Source organism: Eutrigla gurnardus (assembly GCF_963514095.1).
Source record: "Eutrigla gurnardus genome assembly, chromosome: 3".
NCBI classification, from domain to species: Eukaryota; Metazoa; Chordata; class Actinopteri; order Perciformes; family Triglidae; genus Eutrigla; species Eutrigla gurnardus.
This window is the reverse complement of record NC_139917.1, coordinates 24,317,858-24,345,736: the sequence shown is the minus strand read 5'-3', so window position 1 is coordinate 24,345,736 and position 27,879 is coordinate 24,317,858. Positions and strand designations below refer to the sequence as shown.

The 27,879-nt window shown below is 44.4% G+C and overlaps 1 protein-coding gene across 1 annotated transcript; it reads right to left on the bottom strand.

The window, feature by feature from the left end:
• Positions 1 to 8: 8 nt before the first annotated feature.
• doc2g (double C2-like domains, gamma) lies at positions 9 to 27,879 on the bottom strand. The gene is made up of 11 exons (XM_084005902.1): positions 27,742 to 27,879; positions 25,395 to 25,801; positions 24,835 to 24,914; positions 24,115 to 24,189; positions 18,783 to 18,892; positions 13,932 to 14,058; positions 13,650 to 13,706; positions 12,886 to 13,010; positions 5,530 to 5,611; positions 5,148 to 5,244; positions 9 to 1,230 (listed from the first exon to the last, which is right to left on the bottom strand). The coding sequence occupies exons 1-11, from the start codon at positions 27,756 to 27,758 to the stop codon at positions 1,091 to 1,093; spliced, it is 1,317 nt and encodes a 438-aa protein (XP_083862028.1). The 5' UTR covers positions 27,759 to 27,879; the 3' UTR covers positions 9 to 1,090.

Here is a 27,879-nt window from a genome sequence, read left to right as displayed (position 1 = left end):
TCCATTCAGCGTTTCATCGGGAAAGTAAAAAAAAAGCGGTCAGAGGTTACGCATCAAGATATATCCCATTCTTTAAAGTTGCTCTACGACTGGTCGGCAATGGGAGAGAGGGAGGGCAAAGAGTCTGGCACACATGATTGACAGCTTGTCAGGGTCCCCCCAGCCAGGAACACTCACACCACCGAGGCCTGTGGCGGCGGCGGCGGCGAGGATTCTGCTCTTCAACGCGTCTTTCGTGTCCTTTGTTATTATTTCTTCACACCTCTGTGGTTCTGAATGAATTGAGACATTTTGAATGGGGGCATGATGTGAATACAGATAGACACGAGCACTATACAGACGCACTCATATTGTCAAAGCTCTCATGCACATACACACACACACACACATTCACACACATATATAACTGACACCTTAATGTCCAAAATGAAGGCGTATAGAAAGCCACTGTCACCTAAAGACAATGAAAGACATAAGAACAAGAACACTGAAACGCTAAAGGTACAAATCCACCAAATGGATCATTTTTGTGCTTTATAATATGGTGTGTTGTTTTGCATCAGATCAACAACCACTAAAATAGAAACTTCTCAGTACAGTTCGCCCTCGTCACATCCCCATCCCCGTAGCTACATACCACATTATGAGTTACTGATTGGCTTTTGAGTACATTAATCTCAAATCTCTTCATTAGGTGTAAATTTCAATGACGGAATATGAGCGACTTCACACAATACAGTAAGGTCTAAAGCACAATTTGTGAGTATTGTTTTTCGTTACGTCAACACTTTTAATGAGGACATCGTCACAATTTGGTTCACCTTTTAAAAAAAAAAAAAGAAGAAGAAAAAAGTCAGATTACACCATATTACGTCACCGATATTAGTATGAATATCATATACTAATATTTGGTAGAGTAATTATTGGCGTTATATGAACATTTTCAGCATTATTATTATTGCATGTTTTATCCTTTGCTCTTTTACGTGGTCTCGGTTCTCAACCATCTTCCAGTGAGACAAATATATGTTTGTGTGTGTGTGTGTGTGTGTGTGTGTGTGTGTGTGTACGCATGAATGTCTTGTGTAATCTAGTCCGGTTTTTCGCTGCTCGGGGCTCCTTGCTGTGTGAGCGTATGCCAGTACTCCACTTTCTTCCCTTTGTTTTTGAGACAGTCGAACCAGTGTCTGAGTCTCTGTCCGCTTGCATTGATGCCCAGCTCCACTCCACCTGCAAACCCAGAGGGAAACGGAGAAGGAGACTGAGGAGGTGATAGTTGGAGGGCAATGACAACCAGACAGAAATTGGGGAAGAATCAAAGGAAGGAGTTAAAAGGGAAAGAAAGAAAAAGGCCAGTGGTGGAAGTACATAAGAATACTTCAGTACTTAATAAAATAAATTATTCCCAATCTGAGGGGTGATGACATGATTAACAGGTCAAATGTTAGCTGATTTGCCTCAAAAGTCAATTACATTTGTCTTTCTTGTCACTTGGGGTCAGCAGAAACACCGACACTGAAGCGGCTAGCAGCACGTTTGTACATCCGGCGGTTATCGTTTACTTGGAGTCATGTGACGGGCCACCTGATTAATGTAAGTCCAATATATCTTTTTGCTGCCAAATGCTCCGCTATGTTCTCTCCAGCTAGTCAACGACCGTGTCCGCCTTTTGTTTGCTCAGCAGGGAGCGTTCAGCGGGTGTTGAGAGCTTCTCCACTGAAAACAGCTGCACTCCGGCAGCCAAAAACAAGGAGGGCATTGAGAGTGAACCATATTGGCAAAGATGGAGGCCGGACAACTAACCGATGATGTGAAACTCCAGCAATCATTTCCTGGAGACTCTGAAAGCATCTCAGTGTTCAACACATGACATAAAAGCAATTACACCACATGGAAGTTTTGTGAGAAAGCACTCTTTTGGGGAACTTCTAATACATGACAAGGGGTCCCAACTGAAAACAACCCTTTTCTGTAAGAGGTCACATGTTCCCAGTGAGGTCCTGCAAGAAGTTTGTGGAAAAGGCACAGATATCCCAACACACCAAGTTGAAACTTTACAGTCACGATTCACTACTTCCCACAGACATCCACACCCATGTGACACGTTCAGGAGTCACATGACTCCCACAATAAGAGGTTAAATATCTAAACTCCCCACTAGTCAGCACTGGAGAAGCCTGTTGGATGAGAGGCGAAGCATCTTTGATAAACCTTCCAAACATTACCATGACCTAGATGACTGAGAATATTCACAGACATCAATAATCACGCCAAAAGAGATTATCATTATTATTATTATTATACTGGCAGGCAGACAAATTCCTCCAGGCAGAGAAAAAGAGAAATAGCTGGGGAATTACAAGACAAAAGAGATTTAGATAGCGGACGATTTATTGAAAGAACATGGGGGTATAAATATGCAGAGAGGCAGCAAATGACTCAGGTGAAAGTGAGCGGAGGTGACGGTGGCGTCGGTGGCGAGGCAGACGGCGAGGCGAGGCAGAGAGATGCAGGCAGTTGTCACGCCGAGGTTATTGCAAAGCCATTCCCTTGGCTGCGATTGCACAGTTAATGGAGCATGACGCTTTAAACATGGTATTTTGGCAGTGCTGCTTTCTATTCCAACACCACCTTGGAAAATGACAGCCCCGCGAGCAAACGAGGCTGGATTGTTGATCAGCAACTCATCTGATTTAATGCTGCCTGCTTCCTCTCCTGCATCCTTGTTTCCTTTGCTTTGCTTTAACACACACAACTCTGACAGCAGGTCAACACCTCTTGACGGGGTTTCTATAGGATAGTCACGCACACAGCCTCCGGCCACACGAAACTCCCACCGCCTCCGAGCAGAGATCGATAGATGTCCTCTGAGCCTGCAGGCTTGCCAGTGAAACATTTGTCGGCCATCTTGACATGCGTTGGGGGAAAGAAGAGGGATGAGGTACCAGAGCTGGAGGAGATGATATAAATGAGGGCGAGGCTGGCGAGCAGCAGCACTCGCACAGGTTCGACCCTGTTCCGTCTGCTTATTTTGACCCCTGGAAACAGTTTTCCTCCGCTACACATCTGCCTCATTCAACCCAAAGAGCAGACACACGACAACGTGTGCTGGACTTCAGCAGAACTGTAGACCTGAAGGCGTCTGCTTCAAACATCATCAATTTCACTAACCTTCCAAAAACCCGACAGTCCAACGGGCATGCCCACTTCAATGGCCCCGGCGAATGGCCAGATGTGCGGAGGTGAGAAAGTATGCTGGATTCGAACTCTTCACTCCAGCCCGCTTTTAATATTCCACACAAAACTACTTCCACTACTCTTTTTTTTTGCGAGTACAACAGTTGAATTATAGCAGCACTATGAATGCGAATGTGTGAGCCATCATCCACATTGCATCTCATCAAAAATAAATAAAAAACCAACAAGCACAACTAGCAAAAGTCACATACCGTGACACTTTCATTATGAGGCCTGAGCATTGAAATAACTCTCCAAACACAGCTTTTAATGCAAACTGGTTAAATAAGGTGTCATTTTAATACGGATCAGCAGACCTGAAATATTTGCAACTTACTTACTTTCCTTATTAAGAGATTTGACTCAAGAGATTTGACATTCGGCTTAAGACTTGACTAAGATGTCTTAAGATGCACGGGTCGACATTTTCCTCTTCCGAGACTGAATCTGATACCAGGTATAAATCTCTATAGCATTCAACTCATTGGAAACATTTTTACATGAGGTAACGAGAGGATTACAAGGGAATGCTGTGCCACTAAAGGCTGAGTCATTTGGATTAAAATGAATACACGTCATTTATAGCTGATTTTACTGAATTTTCATTTCAAGACATTAATGCATAAACCTCAGTCAAATTATGGCCAATACCTCATCTGCTTATTGGTACCAATAGTGGTCTGGGGTACCGGACCCCCTCCTTGAGCTAGTCTCAGATGACTTGAGATGGCTCGACTTGCACTAAAAGCCTTGTTGACATGTTAACTGTAAGGTTTTACAAGATTATGGACATTATAAATGTACCACAATCAGAGGTTTTGTGTTTGGTCAAGATGAAATTCCCATCTCTTCTTTCTTTTTATCGATACGTCATCCACCTGATGTATTGCTGGTGTTCTCTTGTGTACTCTTGGGCTGTAGTGTCAATTCCCTCATTGTTCAGTTTTCTCTTCCATTTATCTCTGAAATCTCCCCTTTTACCACAACGTCCTCTACGTCTTCAGCTAAACCTATTTGCCCGCTTGTTATTGCCCTCACACTCGCTGGGAAGTGCACTCGGATTATGTTCGGTCAGCCTCTTTATCAACTTGTTTTCTCCATTCTTCTTTGTCTCGGTGTCATTTTTCTCCCCCGCCCCCAATTAACATCACTGGCAGGCCGACGTACCTAAACCGCTGCATGATAATGGTGAGGGGAACGGCCGTTATCTGGGACTGTACATTCGACTGATGGCCTTTCCTCCCAGCGGGGCTAATAACTCACTGGGCTTATCTTAACACTGGGTGTCTTCCCAACAACCCCTCACGTCATGCGCGCGCACACACACACACACACACACACACACACACACACACACACACACACACACACACACACACACACACACACACACACACACACACACACACACACACACACACACACACACACACACACACGCACACACACACACACACACACACACTGCGCAGAGTAAAACGCTTTGATCTGAAGGCCTTCAAGCTCACAGGGTGGTAATCCATTCTTACTGCCTAGTTCCCCATCGCTCCCCATGTGCTCCACTGCTATGATCTACACATTAGCCCGTGCCAAAGCTGTTAAGCAGTCTGACGAAGCAGCAGCGATCTGATGCGCCAAGACCACGAAAAGGACGGGGGGATCCTTTTGATTTCCAAAGCATCTCCATTTCCTTTTCCACTCAAGCTCTCCTTCGCGTTCTCAAACCTCAAGCGTCATAATTACCCCTCGTCTCTCTGCATTTCTTTTCTTTGCTCCTCTCTCCGCCCACGCTCGGCCTGGTTTTTAATGTTTTTCTTGCAATCGCGCTGCTTTCATTCCGACACTCTTGTGCCGTCTTTGCTGCTGCAGCTTCCCTCCACTCCTCTTTTTTTCCCCCCCATTCAGCCTACCTATGAAGTCGTTGCTCATTCCCAAGTCGTAGTCCCACACAGAGATCTCCAGGGTCTTCTTCGCCAGCTGGTCCAGGGTAACTTCATATGAAAACTCCTGTGCAGGTGGTGCACACAAGAGCATATTAACATCAATGATTCATTAACATAAGTGAAAAGAATTTGTAATTTAGTGCATTTTCCGTCGAGAAAACATTCAGATTGATGCCGAGAACACGTTCAAGAAGGCATGCCAGATTTGAAGTAAGATTTAAAAAGGTAATTACTATGCTCATCCGAGCCTCAGATACACTACAGAACATCGTATTGAGCTCAGTGTAGAAAATCAAAGAAGCTGCCAGGTGGTTTGTGGTAATTTTTTACAGCAGGAGCCAAGTTGTACCTCATTGAATTCTGGGTTGAGAGTCTTTTTCTTCACTGATGTCTTGTTCTTGGACTTCTTCCCCATGTCTGGCTGCAAAATGCTGAAAAAAGAGGAAATAATTAATCAAGACCTCAGACCATTGCTGATTTGAACAGTTAGAGGATTGATAGTCAAAATATTGATAGAGATTAAGAGGTTTTATTGATTATATTAATAAAAGAGATATAGAGGTTTTACTGACAGAGATTTAGAGGTGCAGTCTGGCGAGGGTTTGTACAATAGAGATCCTCAAATGCATTCTACCTTCCCATCAAGGTCGGAACAATCATTCTTGCTGAGATCAAGGGAATAAATCCGCCACTTCCTTAAATCATTTGGCCCGTTGTGAACTTTGGCAGGAACAAAGGGAAACAGAAAGTTTGCAAAAACCTCTTTATGAAATAACTGTGACCCAGAAGTCTTTTGAACTAAGACGGGGACAATGAGAGAGTTAAAGAGAAACAGGGAGAGATAGTAGACCACAGCAAGATCCTAATCATGCCGATGTCAGAGGAGTGTGCGCTCCAGAAAAGAGGCAACAGAAGGATCGCTAAAGGGCAATGGGAGTCATCATCAGCATAAATTCAGAGTCAAGATGTTCAGGCGGTGAGATATCTCACTCTCCCAGCCCCCCCGCCAGTGACGAATCCTGGCCTGACAGCTGATGCATTAGATGGGCTTGGGGATGTCGCTGCAGAGCCGGGAATCAGAGCGAGTGAAGGATGGAGGTGGGGAATGAACAGGAGGAGGAGGAGGAAATGATTAATGGTGGCACCGAGGGTTGAAACACTGTACATGGTCAGTAATGTTTCATGATGTGAAATGACTGGGCTGAAGTTGTAGTTCTCACTGACAATTGTGAATTTAGTCCTCCCACATGCTCTCGTTGCAAATGTAAGAGATGCAAATGTACAGGGTTTACTATAAGTCTTATGTGATTCACATATTCTCGCTTCAGTCTTCACCAGGACTGACTAAAAGAACCTCAATATCAGAGTTTGTCCAGATGTTCACATGGGCTTAACTGGAGATGCGTTTTTGCTGCTGCTCACCACTAATTCCTACATAACTGACTTAATAACCTGTGAAGGGAATTCCAAGATAGACACCACTGCATTACTCACCATAAATGTGTTAAAATATTCACAAATATGATGATCCGGCAGTGGGTGGGTTAGAAACAGGCACAGACATATTGGTATCTAGGTAGGAGGTGCTAAGTCTCGTCAGCTGGTGCAGCGACAGATATACTAATCTTAAATTTAACATTGTGAAAAACGAGGACATGCGCTATTAGGGGCAAATAAACAGCTGTAGCCAAATTAAATGAGCGAGAGGCATGCACACATGTTTTAACAGATGTGTGTTTGGTTAAAATGCCCCCTGGAAGGACATACAGTAGACAGACTCACACACTACTAATAACACTGCATAGCTTTCCTGTTTCTAGTGTTTGTTCGGTTGATGCCATGTTACCAAACAGCTTCTCGTCACTAGTCACAGCCTCTGTTAGGTGTTTACTGTATATTTAAAAAGGTCATTTTCTCCATGAGCTAATCAGCATACAAATACCTGCTGCTTATACAACGGTCTGACTGCCTCGGCAGGACAAGAAACGAGGAGAAAGACAGAAATCCACAGAGAGAGTGGGCCAAACAAAGCATCTATTTGACCGGCAGCATGTGAGAGGGTGAGGTGAGAGCCCGGGGGAGACATCTCAGTCTGAGCTGCGCCAAATCACAATTTTACATGCGGCTCTGAGGGGCCGTCCAGATGGGGGAATTCCAATTTCCAGAATAACAAAACAGCTTTTGACAGCATTCAGAATAACTATAGCGGATATAAAAATGTTCTGTATGGCGGCGATCCGAACTGTACCCAAATTACCAAAACAAATTCTCCAAAACTGTGAAGAATAATTTATGACACGGAAGGCTGGCCCACAGAGATAGAGGGGATTATCCCTCCACTTATTGTTGGCTGTTTCCGCTAACAGAAGGCAAAATACAGTCGTTTTCTGTGCTATTTAAGCTATATGCCCAAAACCTCCATTGACTCATGAGGTGAACAGCAGGTGTTCTTCTCTATAATGATGATGTTCCATAAAACAATTTTGTTTTTCTCATATGGGTCAGCACCCTGGAATAGCATACTCGAATCCAATGCAGAAAGCTGCTTCAAAACACAGCCTCGACGAAACCTTAAGTTTAGTAGATTTCCAAAGCCATGTGTTTTTGCAGAATCCCAGGCGGAACAAGATTCCTAATAGAAGCACTTACAGCCCCTGTCGGCCGGTTAAGAGGAGTGAGGAGTCAGCAGTGACTGTATAAAACAGCCAATAAAACATTTTTCCAAAAAAGTGTGAATTGCCGCAAACCGTGCGAGCTCCTTGGGCATGCAGTCAAAAATTGGCGCATGATATATTGGGCTGAGGAGTGAACGAGATTAGCTGCAGCGAGACAGATATGCAGACGGCTAAACCCACGCGGCCAAACTGCATTTATGCTGTTTTTTTTCTATGTGCAAATGAAATCAGGTCATGTAACGGGACAAGGTCTAACATAAGCTGATTTAGTGGAGACGAGGCGGAGACGAGCAGAAGAGCGAGAGAGCGTCCCTGTGAATGAGAGAAAGAAACAACAAACGTATAGAAACGACGGGGGGGAGGTGAGGGAGAGGAAGCAGGTGTTGAAAACGGGGGAAGCAAAGACACGATGCCGAGACGCAAAGAAACACAACAAAAAGACGCGATAGATGAGCGACAATTGAGACGAGGAGCTAAATGTATGGCTGCTGCAGAACGGGAGTCATGATTTTCGTTTCACACGAGCATTCAGAGGGAAAGAGAGAGGGAGAGAACAGAACGGCGAAGCTTGGCAGTGTGCTTGGTCAGCAGGAAATGTCTGACATGTTTTGCTCTTATTTTCTGCCTTCACATGTCTTTTTCCCCCCTGACAGAATAATTCACTTCACATTTGAGGTAATGTGTGAAGAGCAATATAGGTCCTTCTGAAGGGTGTAAACTCATTTAGCCTTCACATGCTCATTTGTCCTTTTAAATGGATGACAAATTAGTGAGTAATTATTCTGACCTTGTGTCACTTCAATGGCTTCTAAAGTTTGATCAGGAGTGAATTGAAAAAGCCCTTTAGACAAATGCACGGAAACACAGCGTGGATAAAGACGGGCCGGCATCAAGAGGAGTCTACGCATCCCTCGGGAGTATTGCCGGTGCTACATCTGCAGGACATCAGCGCTCCGACAGTGAAGCACACCGGAAAGCAAGCTAAGCAAACTAATTCTATACTTCTGTGTCGACTTAATTGCTCTGCGCTCTCCAGAGACTTCATTCACCTCCAATACATTCACCCCTTGATTTTTTTTGTGTGCGTTTTCAGTTAACTTCACAAAATAAAACTTCAGAGTATTAATTAGGTCGGGAAATCACACAAAAGGATGCATTACAAGAGCAGCATATATACTGGCAGGCCGACGACTACACCGGGGTAAACTTGGCTCTTTGTGCCTGTTACAAACAAGAACAAAAGGAAACTTTGGCAGGAAGACAAGCAAAAAATCCTAATAATCCGAGTGCCAGAAATATGAATCAGATCAGAGCAGCGGTTTGACAAAGTCGTGTAAAGTAAAAGAGTCTGTACAAAAAAGAATAATCCAGTGAAAGGATGCCGAAGAGGAGGGTGACGCAACAAAAAAGGAAGACAAAGACAGCATAGCGGGGAAGGAGAAAGGAGTGAGGGAAAGTGGAGGATGAGATCGATGCTCTGGGTGCATATGTCATTTTTCCGATGGAATATTGCGCATCAAAGTAGACCAATAAAAGAACAAGACGTGACTTTTAAAGTGGAGGAACAAATCGATACCTCTGAAAGATAGAATAATTTCAACATGTGCGTGTGTGTCTGAGCCAGAGATTTCATTTTCACAAGACGTGAGCTTCCTTTCGGGTGTTTTTTGCTTCTATTTATCTATTTATCTATCTGCAGAAACGTAAAAATCCCAATACTTTGGGTGAGTGTCGAAGAAGCTTTGTTCAATATAATAATTGTTTTTTCAATACAGTAATTGTAGCTGTCTCATTCAGACTAAACTTCCCCCGATTCCCCATGCTTCCCATCTTCGACAATCCCTATAAATTAAACTTCATATTAATAGGGGGGGCTGGAGCTGATCCTGGACAAGTGCATAATCAGCTGATCACATTTCCTGTGAGGTTTCCTGCTGAAAACCTCACAGGATAAAAGAATACTGTACACCACCCCTATCTGAATGACACCAGTGCACATTCACTTCACTTACGTTGCCACTGGCAAAAGCATGTTCCACTTTTAAACCTACACTAAGCACACACACAGGATCAGGAGGGTGCTCGGACTAATCCGCCTCTTTTTCTGCATCTTTTACCGACATCCTAAGGCCGTAAACAAACGTGGTCTTGGTCAAAGGGAACAAGTCAAGAGTAGCTTACTGCACCTTCAGTCCCTGTATTCCAATCACACTATTTTTGATCCACTGAACAAACTCAATGATACTTTAGAGCCATTAAAACCTGCAGCTTCTTCTGCCTCGAAGCCTCCCACTACTGGAGGTGGCGTCGGCTACAGGATTGGTTGTGCTGTGTGGGAGCTCTCTCTCTCTCTGGTATTTAAATGCACCAGGCAGGTCAGAGATGGACTTATGTGGGTTTCGTTTGTCACGACCCATGCCCAACAGGCAAGTTGGCTCAGGTGTTTTCAGCACTTTGTCTTTCCTCGGCTCTGTGTTCGAAAAGATACGTTGCAAACGCCTTGCATTAGCCTGACAAAATGGCAGTTCGCTCAGATTGGCAAAATAAGTCTACAATTGCTTTAATTATTGATTAAGCTGAACATATTTTTTATTAATTAATTAAACTTAATTGTTTAATCTATGAAATGTCAGTAAATGACAAGTCTCATTAACCCAAGGTGACATTTTCAAATTGCCCTATTTATCTGTCCAACAATCCAAACTGCAAAGATATCTGATCTACAATGATTTAAACAAGAGAAAAGCAGCAAATCTGCACATTGGAGAAGCTGGAACAAGTGAATGTCTGGTTTTATAGGCAGTTTTTTAGACTTATTTGAATTGGTATTATTCCTTGAATAGAATATAGTCATGTTGTTATGTAGATGGACTCAATCTCTTTTTTCAAGTCTTCTTCTTCTTTTTGTTGGCTAAAATGTTTAATTTCGTGTTTAGTTGTCCACTTTTAGACTTTTAGTCTGCCAGCTGTGTCCATATTACACACTAATGCTAAACAGCTTTTGGTGTATTCAGAGAGGGTAAATTACAAAATGAAGTATACTCAAAAAGTCCTTTATATGCTGGTCAATTATGTGTGCTGTTAATGTAAACTATTGTCCCACAGTGCAATGCAGAAAGGAAAGAAAAGGAAAGGAGGAGCTGCTAACAGTTGGAGAAACATTTTTTTTTATTTTTGAAATTAAATTGGCAGTGGCGTTCTGCGGTGACAGTTTTTCCAACAGCAATCAGCTCCTCTATTTCCTCTGTGATTGAGCCCCTATTTGCGGTTGGTCGTTTTTGCCGGTGGGAGTTGGCGTTTTTGATGATTAAGGTGTGGAAAATAGAATCGTTGCAGAGTGGAGGCCGAGTTGGCAACAGAAGTGATGTGTTCGCCCCGCAAGGTATTAAACGTGTTGACTGTCACTGGACTGAACAAAAAATGCTCATGTTTGGAGCCAAAGAGGCCAATTTAAAACTCAATAAACCTAAAACTTGGAGTCCAGGCCGTGGTATTTGATGTTCTGTACCTTGTGACTTGTATGCTTGTAATGCCTCTCTGGTGTAAACCTCAACCAAATACACACATTTATCTGGCCACTAAATCAGACCACTTTGCTAATGTAATGTCCGACTCACTGACAGCACAATGATCTGGAGAGTCAATGTGGTTCTGTTGTACCTCATCATTGTTTAGACTCACAGAACAATGCTGCCCTGGAACCATATAAGCGTGAAGTGCAGCTACATATTTTCCTTGGGTGCTCCAAACATCTAGCTGGTTTGTCTATGTGTGTAGCAAATTTTCTTTCCCCCCAGCAGCATATAGAGAAGCTCTGGCTCTGACCTCGGTCTCTTCTTTGCTGAATGTGTGGGAAAGCCTTAGGCTGCAGTCAAAAAGTCAAAAAATAGGTCCTAACGCCTTTTCTTTGACCTCCGAGGGAAAACGTCATGAGGTTAAGGAAAGGTGGAATGAGAACTCAAAAGGATTTATGAAAAGTCGTCCGCAGTTCTCAGAGAATCCGACTGGACTTTCACTAAGCTACGTCATTATAATGGACCCGCTGATGATTGACAGCTGATGATCCACACTGGTGATGACGTGCGTCTGCGCTGGAGAAACTACAATAATGGACTACAAAAAGCCCATCGTCCACTTCTCCCCATGTTGTTGGTTCTATTTCTATAAACAGCTGGTTCACTGAACGGCTTCAGGTCCAGCAGCTCCTCCTTCCTGTTTGACCGTTTGCTGTATTTACATTTCATTTTAATTTGTTGTTTTACTTTCTTTTTTTCAAACTTTTGAAATAAATAAATACAAATACCATTAAATAATTATCACTGTCCACACACATTTATCAACACAATGCCAATTACTATATGTCTGCATGAAAGGAACTGCCGAGGTGTGAGGCACTTTAAATGTTGCTCTTACAAGCAATTGTGGGTCGGCGTAATCTCCTTTCCTTTCGTAAAAGGAAGGTCCATGTATCCTTTGCCAAAGAAGATCTGAATCTTTACTTTGCATTTAGAGAATTCATACAGCTCTTATGGCGGCCACTTGTTTACTTCCGGGTCACTTCTTCAGTTAGGAACCTTCCTAAGCAAAAAAGAATATTCGACCGCAGCCTTAATAAACTACATTAGAAACTGTAGTTTTGCGATTAATTTTTTGTGTTGAGATTTAAATTAAGAAAAAACATTTCTTAAAAAAAAAAACTTTATTGCCATTTATTAAATGACCAGTGTATATGGGAAGAAAAGGTGCAAAATGTGTATTATTGCTGTGCTGTAAGATGCAGTGATAACATTTGGGTGCACCTAAATTATGTGCTGGTACACCTAAAGGAAAGTTAGGCGCACCAGTGCGACCAATGTAAAAAGTTAGTCTGGAGCCATATAAACCCCTTCCTCATATACACAATACTGACCGCACTTTTCAACTCACTGACTTCAGTCTTCACACATGTACTTGCCGATGCAGAACAGTTGCATTTGAGCATAATCTGTAGGATACCAGGTTTTTGTTGATGAATATCCGACGCCACTTACATTTTGACGAAGGGGTCAGAGTAGCCGTTGGAGTCCATGGCGGCCAGATGGGCACAGCGTATGATCCCAACCAGCAGGCAGCCCTTCTCTGTGTTATAGCACAGTGACACCAGGATGCGTCCACGCTGGGGACACAGAAAACAACAGCGTCAGACACAGCACCTGTTTTCAAACCTGACATTTCCTTCCTCCGTGAATAAGCCGTGGGGAATCCTCCGGCAGGGCCAATAACGTTTCCTCGAAAACCTTTTCACTCTGAGAAACTAGGATATGGTGTTTTTTATATGGGCAACAGGAGTATTCAAATTAAAGCTGGTAATTAAAGACTTAATCTGAGCCCGGCAAAATGACACTGCTCCTTTCTCCCTTTAATCTCCTGGATGATCCATAAACCGAGTCTAATCAGAGACCAAAAGCTATTAGCCTCCGTCTCGCAAATCGTGAGGAGAAACGAGATAAAACACCAATAGAGGAGAAAAGCGCTGCACCGGCAGCCTTGGAGTAATTTACTATATTGCTATGTGGAGTCCTGTGAGCAGTTTCCTTTCACACTAGTCTATTAAAGTTCATGTCTGAGAAACATATACTGAATAAAAAGAAAACATCGAATTAAACTCTCCTTTTCTTTAAAAGGTGGTGAGCATAGAGGATGCAAGGCAAATGCTGCAATGATAATAAAATGGATAAAAAGGTGAAAAGGAAATTACAGGAAGCCGTGGTTTGGCTGAAAGTGGTCATAATAAGATTGGTGATGATAGTCTTACCTCCTCCTCTGCCACGACCGCTCCCTGCTCCACCATTTGATTGTTAGCTTCTTTATTCTGAAACGAGGAAGTGAGACATTATGGTTATAGCCTACGGAGCCTCCAGGTGAATATCTACACCACATTAGAATGCAGTATTTCAAATTGATGACTGATAGCCCCCAGGGACACGCGCGCAACAGGAAAAGAGGACACGTCTTGATATATGTATGTCCACAGAATCCCATTTAATATGCATGTGCCTGGTCATACCCCCCCCCCACACACACATAATATACCTACTTGTGCAATTCTCTCCAGGCCCATATTGTAGCGCTTGTTCTCGCCCTCTCTCAGTTTCTTCAGGGCGACTCGCACCTCTCCGATGAATTCATTTCGCCCGAGTCTGTCCATGTCACACACACACAGCCTTTTGCACGCAGACATGCATACAGAAGCGAGAGGTGCGGAGAAGAGAGAAGCAGGTGAGTCATTGAAAAGTTACAGATGAACCCCCGCCGCAGCTTCGTTCCGCTCATTATAGCGAAGCAAGCCTAGGCGGTGCCAAATATATCCAAACTGCCATTCCGAACAATCAATCAGCTCCTCCGTCAAGACGGGTTGCCGGCGGTTTCACACGAGCAGCCTCGTGAACGATGAGGAAGTGGCGCGACTGCTGAAGAGAAAGAGAGGGTTTCCGAAGGAATTTCAATCATTTGCCGCCCGCCCGTGAGTCCACCGGACACTAATTTGTCGTAATTGAAACATGCGAGAGGGAGGAGATTCAAGCAGGTAATCAGTTAAAAGGACATCGATTTTGTGTTGCAGACGGATAAAAAAGAGTGAAAGCAGGGGTTCATTTGCAAACATCGTGGATAATAGTTTGACTGTGAATACTCAAAGGAAAGCCAGACTAAAGAGTCGTGCCGCGGTCATGACGTGTTACTCTTTAGTTGCATCTTTGTCTGAACTACTACAGTTCCGTAAAAAGGATGTGTGCACTTTTTTTAAACTGATGGTGATGTTTGACGGAAGGTGAATATTCCATCAGCTACAGAACAGCCTTCACAGGCACTTCACAGCCCGTCACCTGCTACAATATTCCCTCTGTGCTCAAATATTCCCAGCAGCACCGCCACCGCTCTTGATTTCTACCCTCGCTCTTCCCCCTCTATTCTCAACCTTTCTCTCCGGCTCTCCACACACACCTTGCCGCTCTCCCTTATTCTCTCCATGTCCCTCTGACATTTGGACGTTTGACATGCTGGTTCCAGCCTTTTAGTCATAAGGGATGAGTATCTCTGGCGAGAAGCTTCAGAATAACTCTGACTCATGACCACGGCTGTCAGATGATTTATGTGCCTCTGATCTGTCATACACACAGGGCGCCTGTGATGAGATGAAGGTTGCGGTGAAATGTGACACCACTTCCGCCTGAACCTTTGGCGACATATGCAAATGCTACATCCGTTTCTGTGCACCCTCTCTCCCTATTACCTGGCTCAATGCCTCGAAAACACAACCAGATGCACGTAGATATGATTTCCGGGATGCGGAAAACGCAGACGAATCGCAGAATCTGACAATGAAAATGGAATCAACTGTAAAACGCAGAATTCTGTGGAATAGATGGAGTAGTAGTAGTATTAACAAAAGGTGATTTTTAATGAAACATTTCACTCAAAACCACAAATATGATGGCGCTAGAGAAAAAGTGAGTCCATAGAATTCATCACCTGGGGAGCATGAATGTCTATACAAAATGTCACGGCAATCCACCCAATAGTTGTTGAGACATTTCCGTCCACGAATATGGTCAACATGAGCAACGGAGCGACAAAGCCACTAGCAATTCAAAGAAAGCAACCCCAACCTAAAATACCTTCCTCATCCCGCCATCTAACACCTAATCACAGATATATTTTTCTACTCATGACTATATCGGCACCCGACGATGCATCTCACCTGAGGCACCCAGTAGCCAATCTCGTCCTCCGTCCAAAACCAAATCAAGTCCTATATTTGTCACTACATCCCCACAGCCGAGGACAGCGACAGTCCATTAAGAAGCCTGACAGGGACGGAGAGATAGAGGGAAGAACTTGAGAGAGAGACTAGACCTGGCTGGTAGTCCTTTAACACACAAAGCAGACACACACACACACACACACACACACACACTCTCGTTCTCTCATCCCAACACCTCCACAACCCCCGTCTCTCCTCTGTTACCTGGCAGTCTCAAAATCATTTGAGTGATAAAAGCCACAAGGACTCTTGAAGATGAGATGCTCCCCAAAGTCGTAAAAGTACAATTCAACTACATTTTTTTGGCACGGAGAAGCGCCGAGTCATTTAAATGAGGGGTGGGATTGAGGCACCGCATTACCACCGTCACTGCTAAATGACCTGAAATTTGCCCAAAGGCAGAGGCGGACTGCAGCACTTGATAGGGAAATTTGGACTTAATCTCAAAATCATGCCGGCCTCGCTGCAATAAAATAATCTTCAGAGCAACTCAATGTGTCTCGTATTCAGACTTCAAAGGCGACGGATAAATCTGCTTGTGCCGCTGCGGCTCCTCGTGTTTCTGGTGTTTTCTAGAAATCAGCCTCGAAACAAACTGATTTTTTTTAAACTTTAGATAAAGTAAAAACATTCTTTCTACTTAGACAATTAGAATTGTAGACTCAATAATGGACTGAATAAATTCCAGTTCAGTTGATTTTTCACTCAAGACTCGAGCACCTCAGGCAGCCGTGCTGCACCAATTGAAGGATTAGCTGGTTTGAGGCCAACCGTGAAGTCTGGATTGAGGACATTAGTTATTAGTTTACTTGGCTGATTCATTCTTTATAACAGACTGGATCTCCAGTGGCCCTGAGAGATAACGTCTGCACACTGGGGGATAGTTGAATGCGGAATATTAAAAAAAAAAAAGCATATAAAAAATAATGCAACTTTCAAGACTTTTTTCTTTCCTCTCCAAGCTATTTCATATCCAGCATCTATTTAGTCATCCCTTTCTATTTAAGTGCATTTCGTTGCAGGATAATGGCTTTATATAATCATTTTACCTGCAAAAGAGTGAATGAATGTCAAAATAAATAAATAATTGCATGAAACAAGTCTTCTCCTTCCACTTAACACACCACATAAATCTTCTTACAGCATTTATTCTCCAGTAAAAGCATGGAGGACACCAAAGGGGTGCACTGATTGGGCTTTATCAGTCCTGATACCGATACAGACACAAGGGATTCTCCGGAAACGATTCATGCATAAAATCCAGCACAATTTTTATCTAATTAATAACAGCCTTACTCTTACTTACAAGTCTATGCAAAAATCAAACATTTTCTACTGCGACTGCTTCACATTGTGGTCAACTGCTGAAACGAAAATCAGATCTTAAAGATCACAATTTACAAAACCGGAAGGAAAAAGCTGCTTAGAAATAATCCTTGTTCTCAAAATCGCTTTCATCTAGAATCAAATGGGTTTGCTCGGACTGCGGCATGGCCCAGTTCAACTCTAAACCGTGCGCCGTCCGGGCCTTCAGGTAGGTCTACAGCGCAGGCTGGACGGCGTCCTCTTGCTCAGCAGTTCACAGAGCACGGGGATCAAAGGATACATCATCCCCTCCTCTGCACCCTGCTGGGACCGGCAGAGCGGGCGCAACCCCGTGAGTAAACATCTCTCCGGGGATCCCTCTATTTCTCCCTTCTCTGACTGCTCGCTGCTTTCTGTGGAGTAATGAGAACAAAGCCTGTCTATTGGCTGAGGCAGCGTGCTGGCACCTGAACACATCCACGGAGGGTTGCAGCAGGTTTTCTTCCTCTATCTCTCTCTGTCTGCTGCTTGCTTTCATTCACTCCTGCTCGTCCGCCGTCTCACCTATTTCTCACTGTCCTCGTTTTTTGCTGATTTTTGGCTCCCCTTTGAGTAAACTCACTTTTTTTCCTGAGCTAAATGAATTCCCTCATTCATCACTTTATCCATCTCACTACACTGGAGGCCCAAAACCCCCCCAGCCCTCCTTTCAATTGACCCATGGATTCTCTCCGTCCCTCTATTCCATTATGTTCCTCAATCTTGGCCTCCCTAGTTTCCTTTTCCACACCAGCCTGTCACTTGACATCATTCACACTTTCCCTCTGCTATCTTTGTTGATCTTGGCAGTCGCCTCTCATTCTCTCTCTCTCTCGCGCTCTCTTGACACGGGTCACACTCCTCCTCGCTTTGGTTTCCCAGAGCCTCCATGCTGGTTTAGGTTCTGTGTGCTATGTCCTTGAACAAGGTCAGGTGGGTTTCCTCTAATTTCAGGGTTGTCTCCTCCTGCTGATGTGTGTGGATGTGTGTGTGTGTGAGTGTGTGTGAGATGGGGGAGGGAGGGAGACAAAATGTTATTTCTGAACATGCGTGTTTGTAAAAGCTCAAGGACGTGTGTTGTTTGCGTATGTGTGTGTGTGTGTGTGTGCTGTCTGCATACGAAGGACCGGCCATGCGTGTCTTCCCGGCCAGTGATTGCCCTTGACATGCACACACGAGGACAAGCACACACCTGACTGCCTGTATTTGTGTGTGTGTGTGTGTGTGTGTGTGTGTGTGTGGGGTAGAGATGGGATTCATGTGTTTGCGCGTGTGTGTGTGTGTGTGTATATCCATGCTTGCATTTCCTCAGGATAAACAATACCATCCAACCCTGTTATGAATCCGCTGAGCAAACTGACACTGATTGTACACAGCACAAGCGTTCACAAACAAAGCACACACAAAACTCCATCTCTGAATCAACTCACACGCACAGGATGACAGGAGTGCGTCAGACTTTTTGGGCCAAGATGGCCACGCTTGACCTCAATCACTCCATATGGAGGGAATGGTCGGGAAGGAGGGGGCGGAGACTCGCCGCGCAGCCAACACCTGAGCTGTTACCGCAGCAACAGCAAGTGGAACAGTTGGCCGGCGTCGCCTGGCTGAAATAATGAATTACCTGGCGAAGCCCACTGGGAAGCATAGTCGGCTGCTGGCAGTTCACTGAAGGATTGAAAGCATGGATCTTTATACCTCCGCATAATAAAGTGGTCATTTGGCCGTCTGGGGAAAAGTGCTAATTGCTGGCCACAGGGAAAGTCAGAGAGGAGCGCCTACCTGAGAGTTTTGGTGGTCATGTCGGCTGCTGTGATGCCATGATACATCAACGTTTCGTTCCACACTGGGTTAAGCGTATTCTTCAGGGTTTTTGTGCGCAGCTTGTTTGCCTGAGGGGACAAAGAAAAATAAATATGTAAGAAATCAAGGGAAGGGATGAAGCAAAAAGAAGAACAGAGGAATGAGAAATGTTTTTTTATGGGTGAAGGAGCAACGTCTTCGGATCAGAATGAATGAAAGAGAATAAAAGATCATGAAAAAGCTAAATGAGGGACACAAAAAGATCAAGAGAGGAGGAGAGAAAGAGTGGGGCGAACATAATCTATCTCCGTCCCTCTGGAAATCACAGACATCTGCTGCTGACTTTGTAGAGGAGAGCGAGAGGACACCTGTCCGTCTGTCTCCACCCCAACACGATAGGACAGCCAAGCCTCCGAAACAAGCACCGTCTCAAACACAACACAGCACAGCAGCCAATTAAGTGGCACAACACAGTCAGCATGAAAAATGAAAAGCTTTCCAAGAGAAAATGCCCACAGGCCCTTAATAGCTTCACCATCCATGACTAAAGTTTGCAGCCACTTGCCGCCTCATTTCCCTGGGTGCCTTCAAGTTGTGTTGATTTTGTTTAATTTTGCATTTCAGTTTTTCTTTTGTATGTATTATAACATTTGTAAAGCGCTTCTGGAAATGTGGCACGCATCCCAATAAAGTGCATGTTTACCGACTCCCTAGACACATTAAGTACACACACCTGCAAAACTCAACTCAAATGATGTTCTAGACACATTATTGGCAGGAAATGTGAGTCAAGAATAATGACATAATACCTTACAGAGCCAAAGGAACAACTAAGTGACTGTTCTGAACTGCAGGTGTGGCTATCAGTGGTAGAAAGTATTTACTCAAGTACTGTAAGTATTATTTTGTGTTTCAATTTTATTCACTTAACGACATATGTGGAATAAATATAGTGGAGCACAATAGTGATTTTAAATATCTATAGTGAGGATATAAAATACAGTACGCTAAAGGATACATCTTGTAATATTCTAATATTTTTCTCATTATAAAATTAAATCCCACTAAAATCAACTCTAAACTGATAACAAGTGTAATCTTTAAGCCACAGCCTGATACAAAGCTGCTTCTTCCTCTGTGCCATAGAGCTCCATTACTGTCCAAAAACCATCAAGTCCAAGTCAAACACAAGTTAGAGTGTCTTCAGCTTCTCTCACAGTTTCAAATGTTTGAAGACTAATCCTACACTCAGGGGTGTTTCCAAAAAATAATCCAATCAAATCAGACTTTGGGCGACGAGCAAGCCGGTCATATAAAACCACATGTCACTACGCCATTGAAGTCCCGATCAAAATGCAAAGGATTTGATTTAAATCCCTCTTGTAGCTGTACAAATATTCTGATTCATTGTGAAGTATATGTCACCGTACAGAAGTTCTAGACACCCTGACTTCCATTTCAATGAGGCTTTAAAGCCTGTAAAGGCTCAGTAACGAGCAGTTTGAACATAAAAGCATGACTCTAAGAACAGGACGGTAAAATTTCCTTTTCCTTGAGGTTGACAACAGTTGAAGTGGTGATGAGGCACACTTATCCAGTTGGGAGCAGGTGTCCAAAAGGCAGGCAGGGGTCTTAACTAACATGCTAAGGGTGGAAATAAATGGAAGAATGGGGGGAACACTGTCTCCGGGGAATAGAGTGCGTGGATGGGCCCTGTGTTTTGTAGACCTGGAGGCTGGCGGATCCATCGAGAACCACCGAGGAGAGCCGGTGTGCATCCAAACCCCAGGATGACGAGCCAGTCATTGAGGGCCTATGAGCGATTAGCAGGACATCTAAAAGGTTCAGTATGCGACTGCTTTACCTTCGATTCCTGCTCCAGAAGGTTTGGAGGATCTCCACTATAAGCAGAAGTACTCTTGGACTTGAACTAGTCTTACAAAGGCAACCAGCTTCACATTCTTTGAGCCTGGGTGGAATACCGACGTTTAATCTGTTAAAAAACAGCGTCAACATGGTCTGGAGACGCTTTAGCAGGGCGCTCGTATTCCAGGATCCAGTGGTTGGTCCAGACCGACAGCTGCTTGGCCCCCGCCATCCAGCGTCTGCACTCTTCCAGAGCTAGCTTGACAAGCAAGTAGGTCAACATTACCGTCCTTTGGAGGACACATAGATCCACACATAGGCACAGGATCCTGCTTGGTCTTGGAAAAACAAAAACAAATTTGCACTCCCCGGAGCACGTCAATCACGACAGCTTGGAAAGCTGTAGGTGCATTGTTCATGCGGCAGCACCATAGTGATGGCGTGTTAAATGTTTCCCACTCATCAGGGTCATCATTAGGGTTATTATTCAGATATTAGAGAGCTCCCTTTAGAGCCATTGAGGACACTGTACAACTGTTTTCACATGTCATGACTAAATTGACCTTCATGTGTGGAGGGCCTCTTTAAAAACACATCAATAAGCCTCGGGCACTGTTGTTTTATTTTGAGTCAATCCCACATGCGGACTGTCCTGGCGCCATAAATAGTCATTAGACCATGAAATGTGCATAAATCCGCCATTGGAAATAGTCCCAAATTAATGCAGTTTTTAATCCTGCTTGAGTTGAGGTTTGTTCAGAACTACAGTGGCCAGCTTCGGGGGGAGATATTTATTTGAAAATATGCATTCGTGACCCACTTTTAAAGTTTTGCATTTCAGCAAGAACAATTGGATCGGGGCTGAGTGCCACCGCCGGGCATTAAAGTCTGACAGTATAAACAGAAGCACCAACGCATTGTTGATTTTGTCTTCACATGGAATTTGTTGACAATAAAAAATAAAAATTTTGAGTATCGACAGTCTTAACTTTTAAAATGTGCAATAGATAAATGAAGTGGAAAGAAATATATCTCAACTAGTTACACTGAGACATTCCTCCTTGCACGATGAAAACTTATAATTTCATTCTTTTTTGTTGTTTTCTTTACATTATGATTTTCCACCACTGATGCTTATGTATAACTATATCTGTACTCCCCTGAATGTCCAGTTAGCAGAGAAAGCGTGTTCTCTCCAAATACTCTTGCTTATGTCTGATGCTATGAGATAAACACCTCATCTCTCTCCCTCTGCCACAGACAGCCTCTTGCCAACGCCTCGGGGCCCTCTCTCCCATTTTCTCTTCCATTTTCTCTCTCTCTTGGTCTGTTTTTGTCCCCACATCTCATTGTTTCTGGCTGTGCCGCCTTTCCCTCTAACTCCTTTCCCTCTCATCACTGTCCCCCTTTTTATTCTCCAATTTTGGCTTATCTACCCGAGTCAGCCCCCTAGAGCTCGCTCTATGAAGGGAACACATTTTTTCTCTCCAATTCATGTCATTTGTTTGATTCATTAATGTGCATTGCTGTGACGTTCACAGGCAGAGTCACGACTCGCAGCGGCGTCGGGCGGCTGCATGTGTGCCAGCGAAACTCGACAAAACAACTATAGCCTATTTCACAAATAATCACCACTCCTGATTGACTGAATCAGGCTTCCGAACACATTCCTCACCATGTGCTTCATCTACAAACACTTAACACACCATTCTCTCTCCCTGCCCTCTGTCACTCCCCGCCTCCATTTTCCCTCCACACTGGTGCTTTTGCATCTGGTTCTAAATGTTTCATCTCTCGTCCTCCATCTGTCCATCACACGCTCCCTTTTTTCCCATCCTTCTGTCTGCATGGATCTTCTTCTTTTTTTCTTTTACTTATTTCACACCTCTCTCTCGCTCAATCTCTAGTTCCCAGAGCTGTGGATGAAGCGTCTGGCTGTGATAGAATCATCCAAGCACCTCCACTAGAAGCATCAACACGGAGGCTCCGGCAGCGAATGTGTCCCCACATGTTTGTGCGTGAGAACGAGGGAGGGCGTGACAGAGGAGGAGGAGGGGACGGATGAAGGCAGAGTCTCTGTGTGACTGTGACCAAAGCCTCAGCAAGTGTCTGCATATACGCAAGGTCATGAGTCGCATGCGTTGCGGTGGGTGTTCGACATGGCAAAGACAGCATGCTGGACCGTATGCTGTTTAAACAGCATGTGCTGCAGGATGCTGAGTCCGAGGAAGAAGGAAAGGAGGGGACGTGTGCCACTGCTCTCTGCATTTGGACAACTCAATTCTTTCGCAAAAACTCTGGATTAGTCAGCGCAACGTTTGCATGCCGACTCCAGGTGTGGAGGTGTGCGAGTGTGTCGTATACTCACTTCTACACGTGGACACTCCCACTTTTCAAGTGACGTAGCGCCTGGCTGGCGGGTACATAACAGGCGACTGTCCATTGGTAGGCTACTTACCTACTCATTGACGCTTTCTCTGCACCCTCCCCATCTCCACCACCCCTCTACCCCATCAACACTCGCCTGTTGACGTGAGCCGTGTAACAATCCTCCCTGTTTCCATGACAACCACCTGCTGCTGTCCTCCTCTCATCTGTCTCTATGTCTCTCCCTCCCTCCCTCTCTCTCTCCCCCTTTTTCTCACTCTCTGTTGTCACCCCTCTCTCCGCACACTGTTGGTATTTCAAGGTCAAAGAGGGTCACAGCCAGACGGAGAGATCGAGACAGAGATGTGGAAAGTGGGGAAAGGAGAGCGATAACAACGGAAGACAAAAACAGACAGAGGAAGGCCAGAGGACAAAAACATCCCGCGGACGTCGTTATTGTTAGACCCTGCGACCTCAGACAGTTGCCTCATTCAGCCTATTTTGGCTCGGCACCCTCCTCCTCACTTATCATCACCTCATTTCCTGTCAACCTTGAGCCAAAATGGCCGACAACAGGTTGCATTCAGCCCTAGCTGTGAGGTTGCAGTTGTGGCAAAAACCTTATCTTCCCTGCTGCTTGAGCTGAAAACAAGACAAGAGCAGCGCAGCAGACCAGAACGTGTTTGTGCTCAACAAAGCAGAGCACTTGACGAGCCACATTAAGCAGTAACCAACGGAAATGCACCCCGGCTCCATGGCTTCAAACGACACATTATATTAGCCTACCGTCATGTTAGGCTTCCTTTTTTGTTTTTGCAACATTTTGACTGTTTCATGGTGTCTCAATCAACAAGGGAGCCAATTATTTTCAAAAAGTAAATAATTGTTTTTCTCCACTTGAATAATATATGAAATGCTTCCTATTTTTAGGCTTTTTCAATAAATTATACTTTTTTTTGTTGTTGTCAGCAGCTTCTGTGTGATGTGGAACTTTCCTGAGGGGGTGTCAGTGTCTGGGACAGCCCAGTGTGGTAGCATGTTACGTTAATTGCCACTGAGGTAAGGCTGGAGCAGTGACCTTGCTAGCCCCGGGGAGAAGATGAAGCTTGACGTATGGATCCGCCAGTCCATTGGAGTCCATGGCTTTCAGTCCCTGTGGACACACACACACACACACACACACACACACACACACACACACACACACACACACACACACACACACACACACACACACACACACACACACACACACACACACACACACACACACACAGAGAAGTGTCAAAGGTAACGTCATCATGCCCTCAAACACAACCGACAGGGTCAGAAAAAGACAGACGTCTTCTACTGTAGTTACATCTCAATAGTGCTTCTGGGTGTTTCTTTTCAAGCCACTATTTTTCTACCATCCTTGACTCCTTTTTTTTTTTAATCCACATGGGAAGCGTTGAGTGTGATTTACATAATTAACATCACGTGAGAGTACACAATATGTAATTCAAGGCGTGTGTGCTTGTGGAATGGCTAAAGCGAATGTGTCTGCCGCAGCAACGGAGCAACGTCATCCGGCATTTCATCGTGCCGTGAGACGATTCAGTCTTGAAAATGACAGGCTGCAGAGGGTGGCGAACACGTTTCTTTAAAAAAAAGGTTGAGCAAAAAGCAGTCTGACGTCTTGTGCAAACGTAAACGCATTACAGGGGAACCGTTTTTCATTGGGACTTCAAGGAGGATTATGCAACCACGCAGAGAGACGGGAGTCTGTTTGTATCGAAGTTATTAAAATGGTGTGTACCTTTGCCTTGTTGATAGTACAATGAAGACAGTTGTTCTCCTGATCAAAGAGCAGGGTGAACTCCAATGTTCCCAGGTAGGCTGAAAACAACACAAACCATGGCAATTACTGCTAGTAAAGGGACAGTCTCTCTCCCTCTCTCACACACACACACACACACACACACAGTCATATTTGTAGCAGATGGCCTCTTAAAAACATGATGCTGCCTGACATGAATTGATCCGTCTTGTTTGATTACTGCCTGGGAATGAGCAGAAACTTTGCAGGATGAATCCTACCATTGCTACATTGTGGAATAAATCACCAGGCAGCCATGTCAAATAAAGTGGGAGTGACACTCTTGGAGGAAAATGCTTGACTCCACAGTAACTGAAAGCATATATTGTGCTTCTGCGAAATTACAGAAACTAATTTTGAGTAAAACAAACAATGACTCTCCTCTCCAAAGTTTTTGTAATTGGTGTTTGTTTCCCTGCTGCATCGCCTCATAATTTTCACACTAACAAATATACAAAAAAAAACTTTAACGCCATTTGTTCACCCTCCCCAGAACTCACTGTCATCGTCATCAGAGTCGACAGCGTCCTCCCTGTCTCCATCGTTGTCCCCCCTCCTCTCCGCCTCCTTGAATCCCCCACCCGTCTCCCCGTTGAAAGTCTCCTCTTTTAAGATCTTCTTCTCCCTCGGAGGGGGTGGCGTGCAGGGGTAGTCGTGGAAACGTGGGAAGAAATCTGAGATCTGTGGGATGGGGAGGATGGGGCCTGGGCACACGTTGATGGCAAAGTGCTCCTGCATAGAGATCTTGACCGGCGAGGGAGGGGGCGGACCGGTGGAGTGGGGCGTCGCCGAGGGAGAAGAGGCGGACGAGGACGGGGTGGAGGTGGAGGAAGGGGGGATGGCCAGGTGGGAGGTGGAGGGGGGCGGCGGGGGTTTGGAGACGCTCATGTGGACTGTAAGAACGGGACTGTGGGATGAAAATGAAAAGAGAAAAGAAATGAATGAGATGAGAAAGAATTAGAATAACAGCTGGCATAGCAGCAGAGGGGAGGAACAAGAGGCTCAGAACCAGGAGAGAAAAACCACATAAACTCCCCACTTTCTGGGAGTTTGTACAGCAGCACCGAGGGTCATCCATATGCAAGGCGAGTCAACATTGACGATATGTCGTAAATCACAGCACATATAAATCATCCTGGAGAGGACAAGAATGATGGATCTATTTCCATCCTTTCACGCAAACCCTGGTCTTTACGACAGCAAAAATAGAATCTGCCAGAACCTTTGGCACCTAAGTGTGACTCACATATTGTGTCAGCATGCACACCAAGTCTGGTGCTCTGAATTCTTATTCAAATGTAGCGCCGTAAAGTATGAACAATGTCACTTGTGTCTCTGCACTTCTCTCTAATCCTCCGCTTATCTCCCTCTCTCTCAAGTCCCCCGTGCAATATTAACATATTATTCGAAGGCTTTCTCAATCCTCAACATATTTGTCAGCAAATTAAGCATAATGACTGTTGCCAAAACTTCAGCCTCGTTATGCCAAATGCCATCATTTCCTATTTTCCTCGCACTGATGAAGAGAGAGTGGGGACACGTTTTCTCTTATGCACTCCCACAGTGCAGTCTTTATTATATCAATAACTGGTTTCGTTTTAGTGATCACAAAGACAAACTTCAAGCTGTTTCCTTTCTTTTTTCGCTGCTTATGACAAAATAACCAGATGCTGCTAGATTTACTTAAAACACACTTTATATGACAAAACTACACAGTCGGGTCATTTGAGGATGCATGTCAGTTCTCATCCCATCTATGTATTGCATGTGTCCATCATGTAGTCACTCTTTTAGGATCTGTTGTTCGACCATATATGAATACTAGCCTGTTTGGCTCACTGTTATTTGACTTGTGCTGCTTTGAAAAGCCTTATATCAAAGTGTTGACTCAAGGGCTACAACCACTAATCATTATTTTGATTGTGATTTAATCAACTCATCCTTAAGTTTGCAAAAAGATCAGAAAAAAAGAGTTAACGATCAAATCAAATCATAACAGAAAAGCAGCAAAATCTTCACATTTGAGAAGCTGAAAAAAATGACTCAAACTATCAAACGCTCGCAAACAATTAAGATTTCAGCTCGAGTTAACATCCACTTTCGCAGCTGACAGAATCTGATGAACCGGTGGGATTTCCCCGCTTTCATTGCATGCTTAAATAGTCTCGTATGACCTCCCGTGTGTTTTCCTCTACAGTATGCATGTTGGAAATAGATCACAATCTCCCTCGACATTGAAATTGTTTCATTTGTACATAGAAGCCAAGCAAAAAGTATGAACGGACAAAAAGCTACCGAGGTGATTCCTCCTCAGCGTGGGTGAAAACACTGAGATGTTTTGTTTGCCATTGTTTAAATCAGTATTGCTATCAAACCCCTCTATTGGATCATAAAACATATTTAGTCTCCCCTTCTGACAGACACCGATGTACACGTCTATACACTAAACACACCATTCATATCCAAACGGAGCGAGGCTACGCTCGGGTTGTAAACTTGCATTTCCAAGAGCACGTCCCCTCTCTCCCTGCTACACTAACTTACAGCTCTTAAGGAGACTCTCTCCGACACACAGGCATGTGCTAAGACTCCCCATGCACACATCCAGTCCCCAAACTGCCTGTTCCCATCTTCAATACCTACACTCATTCGGTCCCCCTCACACTGCTGTTATATAACAACATCCAGATTCACTGCTTGGCCAGCCACGTTCAAACCGTCACTTGCAGCATGTTGCTCACAAACTCGATCGCTCTCGCCCATCGTTACATACGGAGACACGCAGGCACATGTGCACACGCACATGCTCCCACACACACACACACACAGCCATCCACTAATACGTACCCAGGGACAGTCTTCATCTGTGCCAGCACTCCATCTTCCCTGCTCTCACGTCCTTTGTCTCTCACACACTGAGAAGCATGCAGACCAGCTTTGAGTCAATATATCCCTCTGTACTCTCTCTCTCCCTCTCATTTTCTC

Coding starts and splice junctions, on each gene's coding strand:
- doc2g (XM_084005902.1), bottom strand. Junction 24,915..25,394: donor CGACTCTGATGACGATGACA/GTGAGTTCTGGG, acceptor TGTTGTTTTCAG/CCTACCTGGGAACATTGGAG. Junction 13,011..13,649: donor CGGTCGTGGCAGAGGAGGAG/GTAAGACTATCA, acceptor CTGTGTCCCCAG/CGTGGACGCATCCTGGTGTC.